Source organism: Copadichromis virginalis, linkage group LG22, assembly GCF_057382275.1.
Source record: "Copadichromis virginalis isolate Kocher_CV1m ecotype Utaka linkage group LG22, C_Virginalis_male_GT1.1, whole genome shotgun sequence".
Lineage (NCBI taxonomy): Eukaryota > Metazoa > Chordata > Actinopteri > Cichliformes > Cichlidae > Copadichromis > Copadichromis virginalis.
The window spans coordinates 21,953,014-21,978,055 of NC_140638.1; the positions used below are offsets into that span (position 1 = coordinate 21,953,014).

The 25,042-nt window shown below is 42.0% G+C and overlaps 1 protein-coding gene across 2 annotated transcripts; it reads left to right on the forward strand.

Moving 5' to 3' along the window:
- The first annotated feature begins 264 nt into the window (after positions 1 to 264).
- tax1bp1a (Tax1 (human T-cell leukemia virus type I) binding protein 1a) lies at positions 265 to 25,006 on the forward strand. 2 transcript variants are annotated; one of them, XM_085446370.1, is made up of 18 exons: positions 265 to 448; positions 4,378 to 4,451; positions 4,737 to 4,951; positions 8,341 to 8,443; positions 9,218 to 9,408; positions 9,644 to 9,799; positions 14,190 to 14,338; positions 14,734 to 14,824; positions 14,946 to 15,131; positions 15,285 to 15,536; positions 15,939 to 16,130; positions 16,240 to 16,312; positions 17,389 to 17,909; positions 20,643 to 20,729; positions 21,748 to 21,934; positions 22,017 to 22,225; positions 22,880 to 22,962; positions 23,565 to 25,006. In XM_085446370.1, the coding sequence occupies exons 3-18, from the start codon at positions 4,763 to 4,765 to the stop codon at positions 23,773 to 23,775; spliced, it is 2,880 nt and encodes a 959-aa protein (XP_085302496.1). In that variant the 5' UTR covers positions 265 to 448; positions 4,378 to 4,451; positions 4,737 to 4,762; the 3' UTR covers positions 23,776 to 25,006. The 2 variants fall into 2 exon arrangements, with proteins under 2 accessions (XP_085302496.1, XP_085302495.1); XM_085446369.1 differs by lacking the exon at positions 4,378 to 4,451.
- Positions 25,007 to 25,042: the final 36 nt, after the last annotated feature.

Consider the following 25,042-nt stretch of genomic DNA (forward strand, 5'->3'; position numbering starts at 1 on the left):
TTCAGTCTGTACAACCATTCACTGCCATGGTTTTAAATGAAAATAAAAAACGTAAAACCATTACGTTAAAAACCGAGGTTAAATGCGCAGTCTGTTTTCTGTTTTTTAAATTAATGGCATGTTGTTAGAGTTGGCAAATGACCCTAAACAGTTATCGTATTAAGTCAGATTTTTTTTATAAGTGAAATAAGCGAGGATAATAATTAAAGTGATTTAAGTCACCCGAGTAAATAATAAAGTTGTTACGTTGACCTCTTGTCGTCTCCTCTATTCCTAGCAGCATCACTGGTACTTCTCAGCATCCCGGAAGTCCAGCATCATTTTCTCTTTCAGGAAGAGAGAGACGCATCATCGCCAGAGCTTTGACAACAACGGGGACACTGGCAAAAACATCGGCCAGGCCGGCAGACATTCACTTTGTTTTGCAAGTGGAAATCCAATGAAAAGGGTACCCTTTTTAAATTCAGACTAAAATAACGCTCGTGAAAATCTTTGCTCTCTTTTCTCAGCCAGACAGCTAGCTGTCCGACTAGTATAATGTTTAGCTAGCTGGTGACTTGACAGGACATGGCCTGTTCACAAGCTAATATTAGCTCCTTAGCCATAACAAATAAGATTAACTCCAGGCTAACTGAGCTAGTTTTAAAGGGCTGTGCTCTACTTTAGCCGTTGTGTGCTGCCTTCGTCGTGTTTTGGTCGAAGCGGATCAGTGGTCAGACGTTGTACGTTAGCTGTTTAGCTTAACCGAGCATCAGTTTATGACTTAGACTTGCACGTTATGTTTATCAGTCCAGGGTTGGGTGTATAGGAAATGCAGGGATTTAGGGTTTGTCGTTGTAGCTTGCTTCGCAGTTACGGAGATGACTTGGTGACCGTGATGCTAAGCAGCTGCATCATTCTTCTTGACCACGAACAATAGCCCTGACTGTGCAGTTTAAAGTCAGCTGTTTCATCACAGTGGTGGGGCGGTTTCTTCATATATGGGGGTTTATACACTCGTGAACAATGTCAAGAGATTATAATTATAATGTCACTGATACCTCTGCTTTTTCCTATTTAACACCCTAGTTTTTCAGCAGTGTAGTACTGCATAAAAATGTCTTTAAAGAGATGCCCATAGCAGAGACACCATTTTTCAAATTATGGTTGTGTACATCACCACAGTGAATGAAACAACTCATATGTAGTTGAAGTGCAGATTTCAGTGGGTTGAACAAAAAGAGCATAGAAATGTGAGGAACTAAAGTGTTTTTTAACACAACTCCTTCATTTTAGGTGCTCAAAAGTAATTGGTAATTAAATTAAGAAAATAAAATGTTCATTTCTAATACTTGGTTGAAAACCTTTGCTGGCAATGACAGCCTGAAGTCTTGAACTCATGGGCATCACTGGATACTGGGTTTCCTCCTTTTTAATGCTCTGCCAGGCTTTTACTGCAGAGGTTTTCAATTCCTGTTTACTTGTGGGCCTATCTGTTCAAAGTTTAGTCTTTAACAAGTGAAATGCATCCCTGATTGGGTTAAGCTCTGGTGACTGACTTGGCCATTCAAGAATATTCCACTTCTTTGCTTTAGTAAACTCCTAGGTTGCTTCGGCTGTATATTTTGGCTCATTGTCCATCTGTATTATGAAACGGCGCCCAATCAACAAGCAGACAGTATCTCTGAACATCAGAATTCATTCATATGCTTGTGTCTTGTGTCACATCGTCAATGAACACTAGTGTCCCAGTGCCACTGACAGCCATGGATGCCCAAGCCATCACACTGCCGCTGTTGTGTTTTACAGATGATGTGGTATGAGCTTTTTGACACCCTCTCAATCCTTTATTCTTGCCATTATTCTGGTAGAGGTTGATCTTGGTTTCATTTGTGCAAAGAATGTTTTTCCAGAACAGTGCTGTCTTTTTTAGATGTTTTGTTGTTGTTGTTGTTTTTTTGTTTTGTTTTGTTTTTTGTTTTTTTAGCAAAGTCCAATCTAGTCTTTCTATTCTTGAGGCTTATGAGATCTTATACCTTGCAGTGGACCCAGTGTATTTACTTTCATGCAGTCTCCTTTATGGTAGACTTAGATATCAATACTCCTATCTCCTGGAGAGTATTGTTCACTTGGTTGGCAGTTGTGAAAGGGTTTCTCTTCACCATAGAAGAAATTCTGCAAGCATGCAACAATGTTAGATTCCATGTACGTCCAGGCCTTTTTGATTTGCTGAGTTCACAAGTGGTTTCTTTCTTTCTCAGGATGTACCAAACTTTTTCATTACTAATATTGTAGCAATTTCTCAGATGTTTTTTTTTTTTCTGTTTTCACAGCCTGAGGAAGGCCTGTTTTTGTCTGCTTAATTGATAATGACATATATACTCATGGCAACTTTATTAGGTATACCTGTTCAATTGCTTGTTTACATAATTACCTAATCTGTCAACCACGTGGCGGCAACACATTAGCTATGTAGACATGGACAAGGTGACATGCTGAAGTTCACACCAAGCATCAGAAAGCAGAAGAAAGGTGATTTAAGTGACTTTTTGTGATTGTGGTTGCCAGATAGGCTGGTCTGAGTGTTACAGATATGGTTGAGCTAATGGTAATTACCTCCACATCCATCTCTAGGGTTTATAGAGATTCTTTAGAAAAAGATAAAATATCCAGTGAGCCGTAGTTCTCTAGGCAAAAATGCTTTGCTGATTCCAGAGGTCAGAGGACAATAGCCAGACTGATTCAAGTTGATAGGATGGCAACGCTAACTCAAATAACAACTTTTTACAACCAAGTTATGAAAAAAAGCAAAATTTGTTATAGGTTTGCTACACCAGCAGAGGACCACATCAGCTACCACTGCTGTCAGCTAAGAACAGGCAATTGAGGCGACAGTTCACACAGGGTCACCACAATTGGACAATAGAAGATTGAAAAAAAGATGCATCATGACTCTCATTTTCTGCCGCAACTTTTGGATGGAAGGGTCAGAATCTGGCTCAAACAACATAAAAGCATGGATCCGTCTTGCCTTCTGTCAGTTGTTCGGGCTGATGGAGTTGTGATGGATATATTCTTGGCACACTTTTGGCCAACTGAGCATCTTTTAAACAAAAAGCCTGTTATTACTATATTATTCCATTTTTGAGGACCGTGTCCATCTTTTCATAACCACAGTGTACCCATCTTCTGATGGCTGCTTCCAGCAGGATACTGTTCCATGTCACAAAGCTTGTTTATCTCGAACTGGTTTCTTGAATATGACAGTGAGTTTACTGTACTCAAATGGCTTCCACAGTGACCATATTCCAATCCAATAGAGCACCTTTGGGATGTGGTGAAACAGGAGATTCCCACCCAGTGCAGCCAACAACTCTTCAGCAACTGTATGATGCTATCATGTCAATATTGACCGAAACTAAAGAGGACTGTTTCCAGTAAAAGAGGGTTCAACCCAATAATAACTGGTAATTAATCAAGTGGTCTAATATGTTTAAAGCAAGGAAAAATATGGAGAGAAATACATCTCAAAAGGGGTTGCAAATGCGTGGGATATGATTCACTAGCGTAAACTAAGATTTACAAATGTGTGCAATGATTTGTTTGTAAGCACTGGTTGATTTTTCCCAGCGGAAGAATGTTCAACATGTAAAAGCAGATTATTGAAACCATATATTATATTTTATAGGCTATCGTGTAATGTCTGTAATTGGTTAATCACATTTTCTACGTTTTTTTAGAAAAAGAAATGTTCACTTTGTTTGGAAAAAAAAAAAAACGCTGCCCAGATGTCCCAGTTTTGCACTGGCACTTGAAACCAGCTGGCAGCATTCAATTTGTCTTAAATGTGGGCATGCGACATGGTCTGTGCGTATTAGGCGATTCGTTCACATGCATTTAAAGTTTTGTAAGGGAGCGACAGAGCTGTTACGTGTGGTTTTACACATTTGTACGCATAGAAAGGTTTTTAGAAGTCAAAAACTTGGGATTTTTGAGCTAAACTTAATATATTGTGCATAAGTGATCAGTATCAGTTTAGATGTACATATTTGTGAAATAATTTTACTTGTGCTCAAACTCCTTTGTATTTGTGCGTTGAGTCCTCAAAAGTTACACACAAATCATTTCACACATTTGTAAAGCTCAGTTTATGCTTGTATATCATGTTGTACGCCTTTGCAACCTTTTTGAGACATATTTCTCTTCATAGAAAAACAAATGTTAATAAACTTCCTCTTATAGAGGTGTAGCACACTTGGTTCCTGAGAAGCAGTGAGCCTATAGTCTAGTTGAAGAACCGAATTTTCCAGTTTGATATGCATATTTAAACATTCAGCACGACTGCTTGCTTCTTCGCTCTGTGGGAGATACACTTGTGTACACTTTTACCTGTTTCAGGTGCAGAAAGGGTAAACATGGTGTCATCACTTTTATGAGTGGGAGAGAAAGTCAGGCCTCCGCAGATCTTTAGTGTAAGTGCAACTGCTTTATCATCTCAAAGTCTGAACACAGTGTCAACAAAAGGATTGCGTGTGACTCAGGAGTGCAAAAGCTAACTGGCATGAAGCTTTATGGCACGTCATTGCTTTGCAATGTACAAGTGTCAAGGAAAAACATGCCAGCAGAGCATAAAGGAATTGAGACACTTGGAATCATTTGATTCTAATAGATTGCATCATTTTGGAACAGCTTTTGTGTTAAATATTTGCTTTTTCACTCCATACTGATTTCTGTCTATGCTGTTTTCGCTTTTCTAGACAAATGAAGTGACCAACAGGAAACAATGTCATCGTTCCAGGTGGTGGATTCATCGCCGGGCAGCAGCGTCAGCGTGATGGAAACGTCCAACTTTGCCCACGTTATTTTTCAGAATGTGGGGAAGAGTTTCCTACCCCAGGCACCCTTGGAGTGTCGTTACACCCTGACCCCTTACATTACTCCCCACCCCAAAGACTGGGTGGGCATTTTCAAGGTACAACACGCACACACACACACACACACACACACACACACACACACACACACACTACAGCTGCTATTACTCAGACCACGCTTCAAAGACAAAAGCAGGCATAATCGGTTAAAGACCAGACGTTTATATAATAGGAATCATTTGTGTTACCGAGACATACTTAGTGAATAAAACAATTTCCCGCCCATTATACGAGTGTTTTTTGACATGGATTATGTGTTAGCGTTTTATTAATTGGCCATAGGTTTGTACTTGGCACATTAACACATACATCCGCCTTGACGCTAATGGCTGAGCTCTTCTCTACATGCCTAAAACCTCACCGCAAGCTTTGGTGTGGTTGCTCTACATGCAGAAGGAGGAAGAGTGTGCATGGTGGGCTGGTTACAGTAGGTCTCACTGGAAGGGGGACGAGGCAATCATTTGGTACTCTTTATGAACCATTCTGATTCCTATTAAGAACACACACACACTTTTGGCATGTTGGCTCACCATCTCTTTCCATCCTTTTCGCTGCTTCCTGCTAAGCAGCATCCCCCCGTGCTCCGTCCTTTTATCGGGGCCATCAAATCTCACACGTAATTAACAGGAAATGCGAACGAGGAAGCTTAATGTCTCGTAAAGTCAAAAGACAAACATTTTATCGTTGTTTAAGAACTGACTTCAAATCCACCAGCTCAATTAAAAAGGAATAAAGACGCCGCGTTTATTTGGAAAAAAAGTCGATTGGAAAATGTAATTATTGTAATCCGTGCTAATGAAACCTGTTTGATGGTTAGAGCTTCATGGCAGGGAGCAAGCAGACCACGCTTCTTTAATCCTTTTGACGTATACGTCTGTCTTTTGTGTGTGTTCACAGAGATGTTATTTTACAGCAGCAAAATCTCTGCAGTATCAGTGTATACTGTCTGTTACAAGAATATTTAACCATTTCAACTAATAATTATTTTGTCAGGTAATCAAGTTTAGTATTTAAAGGGGTTTTACAAATGGTAATGACCACTGGAAATCACTTGAATGATTTTTACCTCCTTTTTCCTCAGTTGGGCGGGTTTAGTTTCTTTGTTTCTGTTGGAAGGATTACTTCCAACAGACTTAGACTAAATTAGAGGTGATTAACTTTTGGAGTCAGTCAAGATCTGGCTCCAGAAATTAGTTTGAAGGATTTTGTACCATTGTGAGCAGAATTGTACATTTAATATCAGCTCTACATACATATCAAATAGGAAGACGCCTTGATGTCCTAGATATTCTTTTTGATCTAGAAACTCAGCTTGTACATGGCACAGAGAGAGACTTCAGAGCCTCTGGCAGAGGTATGAAGTATCAGACTTCCCCTGCATGGTTTTCACTGGGTATTTGGAAACTGTAAGCTTGCTTATTTAAAAAAAAAATGACTGTTTACATTTGACTTTTTCCTCAAACGTCTTGAACTCACTGTTGAATACTCTGTGTTTGAGTCCTGGAGGCAAAACTGTTCCACAGAGATGACTCAGAAAGAGAATATTTTCTTCCTCTTACCTCCGACATCCACAGGCGTTACCTGAACGCTAGAGAGACTGAGTAATGAAGCCGAGAGACCGAGTAACAAAGCTGACTTGCTAAGAGGATGACTCAGGTGGCTCAGAGAGGCAGTACTCAGTTGAGTTGTGTACAGACACCCCCTAGTGGTCGAAAATATTCATAGCCCACAATAAGGATCCTGCCATAACAAATGTGCTCCTAGATGGTGTTGCATTGAAACAGTACTCACATACACAGTGAAGATCAACAGTTCCCATTACAATCAAGCTTGCTTAGCTTTCTTTCTTTCGTCTCTTTGCGTCACTGAAAAGCATTTCAACATATTTGTTTTATTTGGCTACTGACAGCCTGATTTAGTTTGATGTTTGACTCACGTGCACACACACACGCTAATGCACACACACATTCATCTCCCTGAAAAGCCCCGTGGAGGTTTTTGGTTGTGGCATGTTCGTTGGGTCGGCAGGGAGAAACCCGTTGTGTGAGTGTATAATTAAAGTGTCATCGTGCTGTTCCCTCACACCTTGGATGAATGATTGATAGCTGCTTTGCCTGTGATTATTTTATAACAGCACTCATCTGTTGGAATGCCACACCATACCTAACCAAGTGTCAGTCAACTTCACTCTGCAATTAGCAAAATTATTTATGTCTGTTCTCTCTTAAGCAAATACACATGACCACACGAACAAACCTGGCTGGAGTCCCATCGCAGCCCCGCTTCTCACTCAGATGCTGTTGGCGGTGGAAGGAATGTTCTTGGCAGCAAGATTTCACATTGACAATTACCATTTGTTTGGAGCAGCATTATACGCAGCGTAATGGGGTTGATGCGGCACACACTGCAATTACGTTTCGGTGCAACAACATTATCAAATCTGAAAGCCTGACAAACGTTTTGAGTAGCTCGGGTGATTTACTGTCGTCACCTGAAGCTTCCGTGTTTTGTTTTTGTTGACTGTTTTTTTGTACTTGAAAGTCATTTAATGATTTAATCAGTTAAAAGTCATTTATTTTAATATTTTCCTACAGAAACAGTTTTTTAAAAACTCAGCTCATTAAAGAGAAAATCAGCAAGCGTTGCCTGTTGATCATCTAAGTGTGATATTCTTTGGTTAACTCTTCTTTTTTTTTTTTCTTTTTTTCTTTTCTTTTAAGAAAACAAAACGTCCTGCACTTCCACAGATGGTTGAGTTCACTGCAGCTGAAACGTAGTTATGTAATGTCACAATAATGCATCGCGTACTTATGAGTACGAGTTGCAGGGAGGTGTGCGCGTGCGTCCAAGACGGGGCGCGTGCGCGGCTGTATGTGACAGATTTACAATGCACGGAGCTGAATTGGGACGGGCACGACGACCTTTCATCATCTGTCTTCTAACAACACGTGAAATCCAGGGAATTACATTTCCCTTCTCATTTTCTGTAAAATTTTCACCTTATTTGTATCCACTCTCCCGCTTCCCTCGCCTCCCCCCTCCCCCCCCATTTCTTTGTTGGCTAGTCTCTGCAGCCCCCACGAGCCCACGATTGTATGCAGACGAGCCCCCCTTGCCCTTCCACCCTTTTCTCACACCTTTGCTGGTCCTCTTTTTTGTGGGTCCAAAAGGGGAAGGAACTGAGGGAAAGGAGTGAAAGGGGGAGGAGGTGTGTGGAGAAATGAGGGGTTTTAAATGTTTCCATTCTTGCTTTGAACATTGGATGTAGTCCTCCAGAATGCTTCATCAAGCATCTTTTCAAATCAGATCTAACGATTAACACATGTTTGCTGGAAAATTTGGCCTTCTTCAGCGTGATTTGAACTGCAGCACACAACTTTTACACTGTGGGATCGTTTGTTTATTTTTGTTTTTAATGTCTCCTCAGGTGGGTTGGAGCACAGCCAGAGATTACTACACTTTCGTTTGGTCTCCTATGCCTGAAAACTATGAACCAGGAAGTACTGCGCACAGGGCTGTGGTGTTTCAAGGTACAGCACACACAAGCACGCACACTTACATACTATTTAAACCACTATACAAACCCAGGGTATTCCAAAGTTACTCCTCCATTTTACAGTGCATATAAAAACCAGCACTTTTATTTAATAAGGGAACACGACCGCAAACTGAGGCCTGGGACCTGAGCACCTCTCAAACCACACACAGACACACATAGACACAGACAGTTGAGGGCCTGCAAACTGGTTTTACTGGGCCTGGAACGGTCAGACATTACACAGTGAAAATATGAGAGCACGCTGCGGTGTGTCAGGAGTCAGTAAAACCAGTTGGCTTCTGGATATTCCTCTACTGCCCTAGAGGACCAGGGCTCACACTTGAATAATGTGCTTCAGTTTCCAGTGTAACCTTGGAATGCTCGAACCCAGCATATGTAATGTATTTTCTAGCTAAATCCTCTGCATAAGTCTTCTCAATGCTGGTGATTTTTTCTTTCTCTGCTTTGAAGCAGAACAGTTGGATGGATATTTGGGGTGATATTGTAAATATAGGCAGTCTAGAACAGTTTTGAGCAGGTTTGGTCTATAAAAGAACCCATTATGTTAATTTCCAGCTGCGTGTTTTTATTCTTGGTCTATAAAGAAGGAGCTTTGGATGATTCACAGTTTAAGTTCTTCGTGCTGCACCTGACACTTAAGCTTTTATTTCAGGAGATATATGTGTATATGTGAACGATTATAAGGAAGGACACAACGTGCCCCCCTTACGTGCCAACATTACGTTCTTTTTTCTTTGCTGTGCAGCTTATTATGTTCCTAAATCTGATGGAGAGTTTTACCAGTTCTGTTACGTCACTCACGCTGGTGACATCAGAGGAGCCAGCACACCCTTCCAGTTCAGGTCAGCCACGCCCACCGAAGAGCTGCTGACTGTTACTGAGGATGACAGCAACTCCGACATACTGGTCGTCACCACCAAAACGGGCCTGCTAGAGGTAGAATGCACAAAATGTTATTATTTATTTATTTCCCCAGTTTTCTTAACCCCTCTGGTCTTGAGTCATCAAACAGCGATCTGCAGTGTAACTGACTATAGAATCAGCACTCTAAATAGGGGAAAAAATGAGAGGTAAATGTAATAAATTGCAGAAGACCAGAAGATAACCGTGACCAATCCCCTTCAAATTGAGTCGATCTGATTTTTTTTCTGCTTCTCCTTCTGCCTGTTAGCGTGTGGAGGAAGCACAGCAGGAGCGCAGGGAACTGCTGAAAGCTATGCGTCTCCTGCAAGAGGAGAAGCAACAGCTGCAGGAGGAGCAGAAGCGACTGGCCAGGGAAAGGGAGCAGGAGAGGGAGACGTGCTGCCTGCTGCGGACACATAACCAGGTTAGAGGTAGTGGGCTAAGTTTTGAATAGTACAGGCTCCCACGGAGGGGGAGGGAAACCTGTAGGGGCAGCTGTGGCTCAGGAGATAGAGTGGGCCGTCCACTAATCAGAAGGTTGGTGGTGCAATCCCCAGCTCCTGCAGTCTTCATTTCAAGAATCCTTGAAATGTAGTTCCGCTGATACATTCATTGTGCATGAATGTCTGACAAGGAGCTTAGGCCTAGAATAAAGTCAGAATGTGTGTGTGTGTGAGTGAAAAGGGGCTCGTAGTAAAAAAGCACTTTGAGTTCTCAATTAGGAGTAGAAAACTCCTGTATAAGTGTCCATCCTAATTAATGAGTCTAAAAATAAATAACTGGTATTTCTCGTTTTTTCTTTTCGTTTTTTTTTTTAATTGCGGTTAAATTTGGAACCCTGAGCAATGTTCCCACCCTTAAAATAGCCCACGGGTTTTTATCCAGTTGTGACATGACAGGCCTACGTTAGCAATGTTGGATTAGCCCCAGAGCCTACATCTCTCATCTGCTTGTTGTCATCGCCAACAATGATGAACTTGTTTTAATGTCCGATGGTAACCTCAGCCAACCCACAAACCAAGCAATTAATATTCCTAACGTTAAGTAACAGAGCTCATTCTGTCTTCAGTTTAAAAGTCAGAAGTTTTATTTAGAATGGTATTTAAAAAATCTGAAGTCTTCACTCGCCTTAAGCCCCGTAGTAGCAAAAATATTTGGGAATACTCAATAGAGTTCAAATGTCCGTACATGGATAAAATAAATAAACGGTATATATGCAACCTTGAGACTGAAGAGAGTTAAGACAGTTTCGGTGTGTGTGTAGTTGTATTTAGTGTATGGGTGTGTACAGGTGAGTGTGTAGATGGACACAGGCTTGGAGCCAGTTCCTCACCAGTGATCATAGGTCTGAAAACTTCAAAGGGCTAAATTCATGTATAATCTGTTTCCATGTTTGACAGACACACAAAAAGCTGCTCAGTGTGTGTCTGTTTGTGTATGTGTTTGTGTGTGTGTGTGTCTTTTTCTCCCTCTTTAACGACCTGACTCAGTGGGCCAGAACGGAATTGGGACACAGTTTTTCTTGGGCATCTGGCGTCAGGGACGATGCCATCGCAACCACAGAGTGAACAAACATGACGTCAAACGCACACACACACCCACGTGCATGCGCCTGCACAAACCCCCGTCCCCTCCATCCCCTTAGGCTGTCACATTCACATTCAGGTTCTACACAACAGGGCCCCTCTAATGTGCATTTACACATGCACAAGCATGCACACACACACACACACACACACACACACACACAAACGCACTCATTATGCCACCCGCTTGCAAACCCTTTTAGTCTGTGTGTGGAATGAGAGGAGGGTAGTCCGCAAAACCGCCTGTCTGAAAAAAGAGCCCTGCCCAGCCTGAGGGACAAACACCACTCAGTCACGCGATGCAGTGGCCACTGCTTTCTCACTGTCTTATTTTCTTCCCTCTCGCTTTTTTTCTCTCTCCCTCAGAGTTTCTTAATTGGCATGACGAGGAAATAAATTTTAAATCCAAGTTAAAATGATACGTTTAGAAAAATCTGTCAAAATGAATAAAGTTTAAAAAAAAAAAAAAAAAAAACTTCTACACCCAGTTCGTCCGCTATGTCCCTCACACCTTCTTCACTCACTCATCAGGATGAGTCACATTTTAGCATTTTATGAGTTTCCTCATTTGATAAGCAGTAGCTTGGCACACACGCCTAAAAACAGTCACCTCAAGCTAGCTCAATAAAAGTAGGAGAGGGGAGTTGGCAGAGAGAAGTGAAACCCAGAAAGTTGCCAGGTTTTTCTGAGCTTGAAGCCAGTCTCTTATCGCCCCCTAGTGCAGCTTCCTGGTGTAGATCCACAGGCTGCTTTGAGTTAGTCTGTTGCTCCTTTTTTCCCCCCTTTTTTTCTTTCTTTTTTTTTTATGAAGGACAAAATCACCATAAATTACACACACACGCTCTGTTATTACCATGCTGCTTTTCATTCAACAGGCATGTCCATCTGCAGATATACGACCTGTGTGAATAGGGGTGTGTGTGTCATTTGTAAAACATTTACAGTAGGTGCGTTAGCTCGTGGCTCGCTGATGAAAATATCCTTTGAGTTTCTTAACGTGAAAACATAAGTACATATTTTGTGGCTGCTAATTTTACGACTATACTTTTTATAAGGTCTTTACGCACTGCTAAAGTGCTTCCCAAACGCCAGCCGTAAAAATCATACAGTAATCTATGCAGAGCCAAGCCCAGAGGGAGACGGGCCTGAGTATGCGTTGGAGTGTGCATGTGCACTCTGTCTGTCTCTTGTATGTCCTTGACTGTGTAACTGTGTGTCTGTCTTTCCTAGTGTGTGAAAGAGAATGGGTGTGTTAAGGGCTCATACTACAAAATAAAGGAAGGGTGTGTGCACAGGTATGTTGTCCTGTCACAACCAATATTAGCTATGCATGATTTAATGTCGTTCACTGCTAATTCGCAGCAAGTTCAAACAAGGTATTTCCTCTGCAGGCACACCACACGGAGAAAACAAAACTGATATAATGTGTTGTTTGATAGCAGTAAATTGTTTTGTACTTCCACTACAGGATGCTACTGAACATTTTTTTTGGAATCTACATAGTTATTCTGTGCTTTGTGTCCAACAAAAGACTTAATGAGTCATAACTTGTAACCAGTTATTTATGAGTGATGAGATAAGGCTTTATTGAACCCCTAGAGGGGAATTCACATGTTACAGCTGCACTAGAAATATGCCGTAGAGGTCGAGAACAGTAATAAATAATTAAATACAGTTGTGGTCAGAAGTTTACATACAGTCATCGTGGGCACAAATGCAATGTTAATTTGGGGCTTTTAATGATTTCTTTCAACTTTTTACAGGATGGCATGGTTGCATAGTTTAGATCTTTAATGACAAACAAGAATTGGATACACAAGTTGCACAGACTAAAAAAACTTTTAATATTTGGTTAAATGTCCCTTAACAAATAATACCTCCATCAGACTTTTTTTTCTGGCATAATTCAGATTAATATTTGACCACTCTTCCTGGAAAAGTTTCATTTAAATCGGCTGGCTTCCTGGCACGGATCTGGCACTTAAGCATAGTCCAAGAGTTTTCAGTGGGATTGTGATCAAGACTTGTGGAAGGCTATTCCATAAACTTAATACAATCCAAAACCAGTTTTGATGTGTGTTTGAGATCATTGTTCCATTGGAACACCCATGTGTCCAAGTTGAAGAATTTGAAGGTACTCCTCTTTCATTATACCATCCATTCCATGTAGTGTACCAGTATGACTGGCAGGAAACCAGCCACCGAGCATGATGTTACAACTACCATGCTTGACAGTTGGTACAGCATTCTTAGGTTTGAAAGCCTCATCTTTATTCCTCCAGTAATCTATCTTGTCTATCTTTGTTTTGTGTGAGCATAAAAGTCACATGAGACGATGAAGGCATTATGTGACATTAGTCCATGTGGGCAGCTATAAATTTCAGTCAAGTTTGAAGGTGTCAGTTTTGGAGCAGAGGATTCTTTCCTGGTCAGCACCCTCTAAGTCTATGCCAATGTAAAACTTGCTTCACTGTGGACAGTGGTGATTTGTGTTTCCTGGGTTGATCCTGAACATCCTAACAAAATTCCTTTCATCTGAGGGTGATAGTTCCAAACCTTGGTAAAGACACAGCGGAGTTACATACAGTTGTTTGAGCTGATGATCTTGAAATCTGTAGTTCTTTGCAAATGTCTCCCAAAGACCCTCCCAACTTGTGTAAATTTAGACTTCCCTCTCTTCACTGAGTTCCTTGGACTTTCCCATTGTTCTAACTAACGATCAGTCCAATATGTGCTGTCAAATAAATGCTTTTTATGGCGAACTGAAGCTACAATTTGTTGTCAAGATGATGTAGAACCTTCAGTACCACTTCACAAAAGATATAAGTGAATGTATGTATATGTATGAGCTTGTATGTATACTTTTGACATGTTTGAGAGAAGGATTTGGGAAAATCCAAAATAAATTCAAACTTTTACACCCAATTCTTGTTTTTAAAGTCCTTAAAGATCCTGAAAAAAGGACAGTTAAAGAAAATCACAAAAAGTCCATAATTATTATGATGTTCGTGGCCAAGAGGAGTGTTTGTGTGTATTTAAGCTTCTGACCATAACTTTTGATTAAAAAAAAATTCTATTTATGCTGTACAAATGATAAGAAATATATAGAGACAGTAGTATTTGAAATATAGTGAATGGGTTTGGCAGGGCTATAATAGAGCTCTTCAGCTACTGAGATTGACTGTAGTGGCTGTCAGGCTGATGTACAGCTACCTCTCTGGCCCGCAGGAGCTGCTGCGTTCTTCACAGGGCCTGTCAGAAGAGAGGGAGGAGGTAAGGCGGAGGCTGACAGAGGCTACGGACCGGGTACGCCAGCTAGAGGAGGACCTGCTGGGAGTCACTCAGAGGGGCCTGCAAAAGGAGACAGAGCTGGATTGGTGAGTGAAGAATGGCAACATGTAACCATCAGTCATCCATTTGAAGACAGACTGTTTACATAAATCTAAGCAAGCTTAACATCAGCCTCACAGATGTGGAATATGTGTAGAATAGTTTTGCATGCGTGTTTACTTCCCAGGTTTAAACATGCATACAAAATTGTGCCAGATGCTGCACAGGAATATGTCAGCCTGGCTTTAACATATTTCACTGGCATCTGATGGCTCTCATTTGATATTTTCCGGCCTTATACACACATAGATTATACCCATCAGTAAAGCCATGTTTAAGGTGTCCACTTAATCACTAAATAGCTTTTTGTAAGAAAACTTTAGATTTATAATATGAGACACAAGAAAGCACTAAAGAAGTTGTTTTTCAATATGTCTTTCAGTCTGCGTGATCGCTTAAAGAAGCTGACAGCAGAGAGAGACAGTCTGGAGAGCCAGCTGAAGAATGAGAAGGATGAGCGAGATCTTTATAAGGTGAAGAAGTGTTTTACGTGAAAGGCTGACTTTTTTTTTTTTTTTTGTACCAGCCGAGGGTGTGTTTTTGTCTGCATTCTTACTTGACCAGTTCTGTTTAACTGTTTCGCCATATGTGTAGGCCCACCTGCGCAGCACAGAACTGGAGAACACTAAGCTGAGCGCAGAGCTTCAGATGCTAAAGGCGGTGGAGCTGAACCGGGAGGTGACCATCGCTCAGTTCCAAGAGGAGCTGGAGAGGCTCAGGGCCTGCGTTGCACAGAGAGACAGTCTGGAGAAAGAGCTGCTGGCACACAAAGCTGACAAAGTAAAAGTGCTTGTGCATATTATTGCTGGCAACACTAAAGTAGTACTCAAAATGTAAACAAAAATGTCCACTAATCGCAGGGTTAGCATTTTGATGGTATAGCTTTAGTAAAATCAGTTGCACTATATTTAAATTTCTTCTTTCTGTCTTTAGGCAGAGCTGGCCCGTGTACGTGAGCAGCTCCGTCAGGCTGAGGAGCAGCTCCAGGCATCCCGGCAACAGGCCTCTCTGCTAGCCTCGGAGCTGCGTGACTCAGCCAGTACTCGCGACCACACGATGACCGAGCTTTACCGCGCCCGCTTAGAAGCCGACAAGCTCCGTGCCAGTTTAGCTGATGCCCAGGCAGAGTGCCAACGCATGGAGAGCCAGCTTGACCGCATGAGGAGCACTGCACAGAAGGAAGTGGTCAGTGGTCGACTTCCTTAATATCTGTCCCTGTGTTTAGGGAAAAGAAGTTTAGGGAAATCTGTAGCTAAACATGGAAAGGAATTTTCACACTTTTCAGTTTTATTTAGATGGATGATTTTTATATGAGAACTGAGGACAACCGATTTAAGCAAGAGAAATTTTAACTGTTTACCATTTTAACAAAGAACACAGTGCAAAGAAGATTTTGGCGTTGAGCCTTTTTTTTGTTTGTTTATAATTTATTGCTGAACAGTTTGAACTGTGTTAGATTACAAAGCTCCTGCCTTAGTCGTTCTGAGTCTCAAATATTTGTTATATTAAAATGGAGATAAATGAATTCACAAATACTTTTTTTTGTTTGTTTTTATTTAATCAATTTTTTTAACACTGTGTGTTCAGGGTGTTGGGACCAATGGGGACATGACCCCCAGCATGATTGTGGTGTCAGAGGCAGAGGCTGAGCTGCAGAGGGAAGTGGAGGAGCTGAAGCTGCGTCTCCACATGGCTGCAGAGCACTATAAGGAGAAGTACCGGGAGTGTCAGCGCCTCCGCAGACAGGTGGCCAAACTGAACACAGCGGAGTCCCAAGGGGTGAGTAATTTTTAGCAATGCTCATCAGGCTGAAAAGAAACATTTCGTTCAGTTCCATATGTGCCTAAACCAGCAAAATTGCATTTCATTGATGTGTATATCTTTGCAGGAGCCAAAGAGAAATGCATCTACTGAGACAACACTGGAGCCACTGACCCCTAGTCCAGAGTCACCAACAGGAGGTACATACATTCAGATAAAGGGCATATTCCATCTGTCCATTTTCTGCCATTTATCCAGGTCTAGGTTGGGGAGACAGCAAAGACGCCAAGACCTCCTTCTCCCCAGCCTCCTTCTCCAGTCAAGAGATGTAATTTCTCTAGCATTTCTGGCTGACCACTTCAACTGCCTCCTTTCAATGTGGAAGAGTAGCAGCTCAGTCATTCTGAGTGAATGACTGAGTTCCTTACCTTATCTCTGCGGACCTGTATTCACAATCTCAGTTTCTCACGACCATAGGTGAGAGTAGGAACAAGATCAGTCAGTAAATCGACAGCTTCATTTTCATACTCGGCTTTCTCTTTACCACAACAGACCAGTTTGGCATTCGTATCACTGCTTATATCGCACCAATCCACATGTCACTCTCCCCTAACTGGTGAACAAGACGCCAGGATACCTAAACTCCTCCACTTGAGACAACAAATCATTCCCAACCTGGAGTGGGCACTCTACCCTTTTTCAGCCTCACACTTGGAGGCACTAATTCTTAACCTAACCACTTCACATTCAGCTAAAAACTGCCCCATTGTAAGCTGGAGGTCATGGCTTGATGAATTCATCAGAACCACGACATTTGCTAAAGCACTGTTGCCTTACAGTTTGACTCCACCATCTGGCCAGTGCTTTTCTGTGTGGCGTTTGCATGTTTGCCACATGTTTGTGTGGATTCTTTTTGGGTTTTTGGGAAAGTCATCCTGTATCTTTAGCAGAAAAATAGCCACAAAACATAATGTTTCCACCTCCGTACTTGACTGAAATCAAACGCCTAATTTTTATTTTGGCAGTCTCTCTCTCGTGTCCTTGTGCACCTCTGGATCACTTTTGCCAGGCTGCAATAAGTTCGCTCATAAAAACTCCACTCTGTACCCTTGTACTTGTGCTGCTGCAGATTTCTCCACAGGGTTTCAGTGAAAGACCCACTGTTTTCCACCCAGTGCCAAGGAGCTGAATTATGGTTAATGCCTTCAGCTCATATTTCTCTGTGTAAAACTCTTTACATTTAAATAGGTTTAATTGTAACTTTGTGTTTTTACAGGAAATATAGCTGCGGCAGTCCTACAAGAAGCTGTTGAGATGACAATCACTCCAGACGTCAGCAACAAGGAAGTCACAAATGCTGATACACAAGTGTGCACAGAGAAGGAGGAGCAGAAGACACTGAATACACTTGAAGAGAAAGCTGAGGTGAAGGTTGAAAGTCAAGTTAAACAAATGGATGATAATGAAAAAGACAAAGAGAATGAAAAAGAGGAGTGGAAGGAGAGCCTGCCGGAAGAGAGCCTGAGGATGGCGAGTTGGGTAGAAGTGGAGAACGAGAGGCTGGGCGCTGAGGAAAACAGTGAGGTGGAAGGGGCCCTGAATATGGAGGAGCTGAGGGACGGTGCCGAGGAGCAGGGGCTGCTGGAGGTAGAGGAGAGGTGCATGGAAGAGGCAGAGAAGGAGCAGACTCGTTCAGTGGAGGAGGAGCTGGCAATGATGGAGGAGAAATGGAGGGAGCAGTGCGCAATCAACGAGACACTCAAACAACGGCTGGCTGACGAGGAGGAGCGATTCAGAGTAAGACACAAAGACATAACCTTAAGATTAAGTAAAGCTCTGAGAGAATGTGATTGTGAGGGTGTTGGGTCTCATTCCACAGCAAAAAGTAACAGAAATGAGATATACTGGTTAAAATAAATACTGACAAAGTACAACTTTGAGGACATAATTTGCAGTATATTCACAATATACAGATTTCACTATACAATTTTAATAAATTCATACAAATTACAGAAACTGAGTTTATTCATATTTTTAGCATCAACAAAGGAGTGGTTGCAGTTTTACCTGCTAGACTTGCCTTAATGTTCCAGCACCTTGAAGACTAGCTGTATGCCGCCACATAGTGCAGTTCCAGTGCAGCGCTCTGTATAGACTTCCCTGGCTTTGCTCCTGCTCCAGGAGTTCAGTGTTTTCATCACTGGTGGTAATAGCAGGAGTTCTGCTGCGTGATTTGTCAAGAACAGATCCTGTTTTGAGAAATTTGCCACGGATTGCATAAATTGTGTTATGTGCTGGAGCAGTGTCGTCGGGGACTGAAAAGCTTCTTGCTAAGTAGGAAATTTTGCAATGCTGCTCCAGTGTCACTTGGCGGACCATGGGCACAAAAATGATACGCTTACAAAAACTGTAAAACCAAAACTGTCATATGCTCATGGCCTCAAGTCTTTCCAAATAAAACCTGAAATGAATTAGAAAAAACGAAGTATATAGTGCATTTTGGGACACTCCTGTATGTTATATATCTATACTCAGTGTATAACAAATTGTTAAAAATTGCAATAATATCATATCATGCTATATACATGCTATCATGTATTGTGATAATATCATATTGTGGGGATTTGTACCTCTACTATTGGTAGATTTTTTTTCTTTCTTTCTTTTTTTAAATCTTCACTTAACATGCATGGCTCCCTCTGTGCTGCTTTCATTGTCAAATTCAGTTTAATGCTCTTTTATGCACAATCTACCATTAAAATAAAACACAGCTGCCTGAAAAACATTGTTGTACGACGGTCTGCTGTGCCATGCATAAACACTTTAATGTAATACCCAGTCATTCAAATGGAATTTGCTGAACCACAAAGCCTGAAGAACAACAAATGTCTAACTGCTCTACTACTTACAGTATGGACCATACCTTCCAATGGGTGAGCCAGCATGTGTGGTATGTGTGCGTGATTCAGTAGAGACCTTGCATTTTGAATGCGAACCTCCACTAAAGTACCAAATAGCATTTAATCTCCATGAGTGAGTGTGTGTTTATCGGCGCTGTAAATACGGCTCTCCCTCAACTTTGATAGAGTCTCCTGTCTGGGGCGAGCACCCCGGGTCCCAAGCTGCTCTTAATGGCCCCGGAGACTGACAAGCGAGGCAGCCGCAGAGCGGCATGCTTTACGGCTGTTTACATCAGCCACCCAGAGGAAGGAGAGAGGGAGAGGAATAGGATGAAGTGTGTGTGTGTGGGGGGGGGTGCATAGTACTACATTGCTGCGGACTCCCTTCACCTGAACTTAACCTTCTAATGCCGTGCCGTAAATTTATGATAGAAGGAAAACACGAGAGAGGACAAAAGGAGATGAAAGAGAACAAGTGGGGGAAGCAAAAGAAGCGAACAAAATTTAAGAGAGAAAAAATTGGGATAGACAGATGGACATTGAGCAGAAAGAGAAACCATGGGAAGGGAGGGAATCTGGAACCTTTGAAATGGGGTGAAATTAGAGAAGACGGGCAACGGGCCATGTAAACTATCCCACAGGGTCAGTTCTGTTAGAGGCTAAGAGATTTACTACGATCCCCTGGTCCGCTTCAGCTTTATGTTATGTTATGTGTTTTATAGCAAGGCCCACACATCTGAGGCTGCACCAGGTGAAATTAAAACCAAATATTTTCACTTACCTGGCTGTATGAAGGCTGATTTTGGTCTTCTCAAGTTGGCACAAAATAAAAGCAACAAGTAAAGCGGTTATTATCAACTAAAAGCTGTATGAATCGTATGAATAAAAATACTGGTGGTCGCCAATGCTATCCCATAGCCTAATACTAGATAAGAGCACCTATGGTATCAATTTGAAAAAATCCTTGGCCACATCGGCCTCAAGTTATCACGTAGACAGAATTTTCAAAAAACTTGACCTCTGATCCTGACTTTGAGGTCAAGATCAAAATCGTTCAAACTGGTCTGAGATTTTCAGTAGATGCTCCTATGGTATGCATTTGAAAATCCTATATTGCATCGTTCTTAAGTCATCATGTTCACAAACTTGGGTGTCCATGCTACCCCGCCCGGTGGCGCGATGAAAATACTCCTGAGCTGTACAGCCCTTCAGCGGTATTGTACAACTAAGGGGGAAAAAGTTGAAGATTATTAGTTAAAACTATGGTTGGCAATTAAAATTATTGGCTAACCATACAGATTTGCAGTTAGAATAAAAATAAAAGTTTTGGAAAAACTGAAACAACTAAACAAAAACAAATGCTATCAACACATAATAGATTAAACGAGCTGTTATTAAATTGAGCCACAGCTAAACGTTGAGGATGAAATTGCTAATCTGAAAATAATTGGTAAGAGTAAAGTGTAGGCAAATCCTGGTTTTAAATGAGTTTAAGATAATACAGTTGAACATGAGTGGAGCTGTTGATAAAGGGATTCTTGAGCCCATCTTACAGGTCTGTACGTCAAATGAAAAAAAAATGCTGAGATGCACTGTGCTGTGAGTTGATTGTCTTTATCTATTTCACTAGGTCCAAATGGCAGAGAGAGCCAGCGAGGTCACCGAACTGAAACGCAACCTTGCCCAGGCTCTCAGAGACAAAGAGCAATTACAGGAGGTAAAGATGCCACCACCAGTGTTCTCTAAATGAATTTCAATGCAACATTGTTGCTTTAACAGCAACTCAGCACTTTCATTCAGGTTTTCCACTTGTCTGCACATAAATTGTGGCCATATTGGCCTGAAAAGAGGAGAAAAATCAACTGTCACCATGGAAATCGGTCTAAAAACAGTGAAAATGTTAATGCACTCTCTCCACACATAGTGCCCGAGCACTCTAGAAACTTTTGCATACTCTGATTTCTAAGCAGGCACAAGTTGTGCATAAATGAATCTATTCATTGCAGGTAAAACTGTGCATATTTCAACAATGACCTCAACTTAAGGTTATAAAACTTTAGCCTCAACATAGCTCTTACTTACAATCAAATTCACATACTTAGACAATGTAGACTGAGCTGAAGCCCAGACCAGTATCATTGCTTTCAATTATAGGAGGTGTATGAACCATTTCCATAGCTTTTTCTTTCTTACTCAACACTCCCCACTCTCCTCTAATTAATACATCTATACTTGCTTCTTTCGCCCACTGGTACAGTGCCATTAGATGGTGCAAATGCCACACAACGTGTCTGTTTCACCTTCCCAACCCTGGTTTAAATGTTAAACCTGATAGCAGCGCACTAATGAAGTCATAAAGAGAGGAGATCAGGGAGGAATAGGGAGAGTAAGGAAGGAGTTACAAAGAAAGGGAGAGGGTGAGTGCTTCTATCAGCAAAGCCAGAGCAGAGGGAGCCAGAGTCTGACACCCATTACAGTAATGAGTAGGGTACTAATGCGCTTGCTTCAGATATAATCACAAAGGGCAGAAACAATGTAGACGGGAAACTTAACTCTTAAGATGAACGCACTCACCAACTGTGAGAAAGGTTCTGCTGAAATGTTAACTGATGACTTATAAAACTGAGACTGACTGCGGTTCTGCGCTTATAGCATCAGGAGGATATCCAGGACTTTTTAAATGAGGTGTGGCCGTGAAGTGTAAAGTGTAAAGCTCTCTCGCATCTCTTCTGTAGCAGTTGCAGCGTTACATGTCCAGGCAGAGGGAGCAGGAGGTTGCTGTTCAGGGTGCTGAGGTCCGGCAGCCAATGGTGCTGCGCTACCCTCTGCCCTACCCCCAGCATCCCTCCCCTCCGCCGCTGGTGCCGCAGAGGCCCGCTGAGCTGCAGTACGGCAATCCTTACTCCACCGACACCACAAGAGGTCGGGTCAGAAACTGAAATGATTTACTCGCACTCTGTGTCCCTGCTGCTCCCCTGCTGCTTTAATGTGTTAATCTTTTTAGATCGGGGGGATGTTGCACTTTCCCCTGAGCACGTGTCCCGTCCCCCACCTGAGGCTCCATCCTGCACCCCTCCCTGCGCACCTCCGATCTCACCGTCTAGCCCGGGTCCGGGAGCACCAGGCTGGGATCGAGAGGTGGTCTGCATCCAACCCTCCCGTAGCACAAGTCCCCCCGAGACCCTCGAGCATCCACCAGAGGAGCCACAAAATGTGAGTAGCGGTGTATCTAGCTCAAAACTGAAAAACCTATTGTTGGCTAAAATTTTATATTTAGTGTATGTAGTGTTGTTATATATAAATAATGCATTGTATTTCTGAATAAATACAAAACCATGATTGGCAGCATTAATTGACCTCTCTACATAACTTTTGAGGGATATTTTAAATCACTGTGATGCGATCCCAGCCGTTGCTCTCCTACACTGGCTTTTTGTTGTTGCCACGATAATCCCGCGTTTACTTCACCCTTCTCCGTCTCTGGAGGATTTCTCCCTCGCTAAACGAAGGGAAATGCAGCTTGGCCTTAAAAGACGGTGCTTTGAACTCATTTGCATGAAGCTCTAATTAGTGTCACTCCTTCAGAGCTCAAGAGAGATGAAGATAACAAGAGCTGGGGAGAGTAATTAGAGGAGGTTTTGCATAAGGACAGGCAGAAGATGAGTTAGAGACTGTCGGATAATGGGGCATCCTTGTTTACTGTCATGTAATAGAAACGTAGGTACACATAGTTTACTAACACACGCCTCATTTACTTTAGTCGCACTCCTTTTTCCTGTAATTGTCTTTGGAGGTGGTGTTCATTAAAGCATTCAGATCTGTGAGCAAATAGTGGAAATTTTCTTTTTGTGTGTGTGTGTGCCAAAGGTGGGAGATGGGGCTCAGCAGTCCTGTGATCATCAGCCCAACAGACGCAGTGAAACCAGGAGCAGCTTCTGCTTTGACTCCAGGTAGGACATTCATTTTCAACACAAGGTGTCCTAGAAGACACGACACATAAAGAATGAAACAAAGTAACGCACAAGAGCATCAGTAAAAACAGATGCACAGACAGCTGCTTTGTTGGGAGTTTTTGCCTTGGAAAAAAAAAGATTTGTATCAAAGTAGCCATTGATTCATTTTCTCTCCAGAACTTAAACTGCTCCAAGTAAGACCTCGTCATTTTGAACCCCAGTATATATGACATAACATGCTAAATGACACAGTCAGAGATTTCTTCCTTATGAACATAGAGGATCACATGAAGACAGAATTAATTTATCTGTTTCTGCTCTTACGGGAAGAGTAGCGCACAGAGCCAATAATTACCCTGCAGGGGGGGTAACACAGTTGCTTATTGCAAGTGACTCAACAGCTGCTTTTCAAGAGGCGCACGTCTCTGGCTTTCATTATTTAGTCATAATCTGGTCTGTGAGCAAAAGAGGCCTACTCCATTACAATGATCCACACGGAAACTCACATTTCTTTTTCAATTTTTTGTCTCTCTCATCTATCCATCACCCCTTCCACCAACCCCCGACCTCATCCATTTTCCCCTCATCCCCTTCCGCAGTAGTGACGTTCACAAGCGCTGCCCGCTGTGCGAGGTGATCTTCCCGCCGCACTTTGAGCAGCGCAGCTTCGAGCAGCACGTCCAGAGCCACTGGAAGGTGTGCCCCGTCTGCTCCGAGCAGTTCCCGCTCAACTGTCAGCAGCAGCTCTTCGAGCGGCACGTCCTCACGCACTTTGACGGCCACGTCCTCAACTTTGAGCAAATCGAATGAAGGGGAGGGGGTTCCGGCATACTGTATGGGTAAATATGTGTCGCTATTAGTTGATTTTGACTCGGGTTTGGTTGATTTATCTTGTTAACATACAATCATTTGCACTTTTGTTGTGATTTTTCTGGGGGTTTTTTTTTTTTTTCCTTTTTGTTTGGAACGTTTAAGAGAATGTAGTCTACTTCTGAAAGGAAGCAGAGTTTGTACTTAGGCGGCTAGTCCTCCCAAGTTATTTAGCAGCTTTCACGTTAACATACAATCATTAACATTCAGGAATAGTGCCACAATCCTTTGCTTTTCTAGCATCTTTCTCCTTCAAGGGATTAAATGCACAAATATATATATTTTGTGTTCCAAAACAATTCACAGACACAAAGCTGAACTGGGACTCCGAGGGAAAGCATCCTAAACGTCCCTGTTCTTTTAACTTCTCCAAACATGCATACACCAAGTGAGAAATCATCCAAGGCAGTGAGTCGTCCTTTATTTGTCCTCAGAGTATGATGCTTCGCAAGACGCGAGAGATAAGAGCATAAATGCAAAGTGAATATGAATATGTGACATCTTAAAAGAGTCGCCTGTGCGTGTACATAAAAAGTGAAGAACTGTGTGGTGGAGATGAAATATTGTACGTATGAGATGGTTTAAACACAAAAGAAAACAGCACTACATTTTCATGTATCTGCACTAAATAAGGCTTTATTCTGAATGTACTGTACATAAATGAAAAGAAATATAAATTGTGGCGATACCTGTGAATTACGTCGTGAACCCGCCTCCCCTTATCGTTACCTCCCTCATATTTAAAAGAAGACAGGACCAATGATGTTTTACTTCCTGGCGTGCACTTTCTTGATCTTAGGTCGGCCGTACGAAGCTGGGCTTAGGAGATAATGAACCTCGTTTTTGGCTAAACTGGCTGCCGGACACGGGGTTAGACTTGTTACGTACTTTCATGTTTTACAGTCACAGTCTGTTAGCCCTCATGACTGAATGTCGTTTATGTGCGTCTTCACGGGGCTTCCTCACCACCGCTTGTTTATTTCAGTCATTATGCGTGTTGTAACCAGGCTTTTTAAAAAAAAAAGAAAAAGGAAAGAAACGCACATGTCCAGTCATCACAAGACAAACCTGTGTATGTATGTCACGTGTCCGATGCAGGCCTTTTCATGTGAGAATGGTTTAAGTGGTGCTGCAAAGATCTTTATGAATAAAGTCAGCTTGTCTAAATGCATTTTGATGCTTTGTTCTTCATTTCTGAGCTGAATAA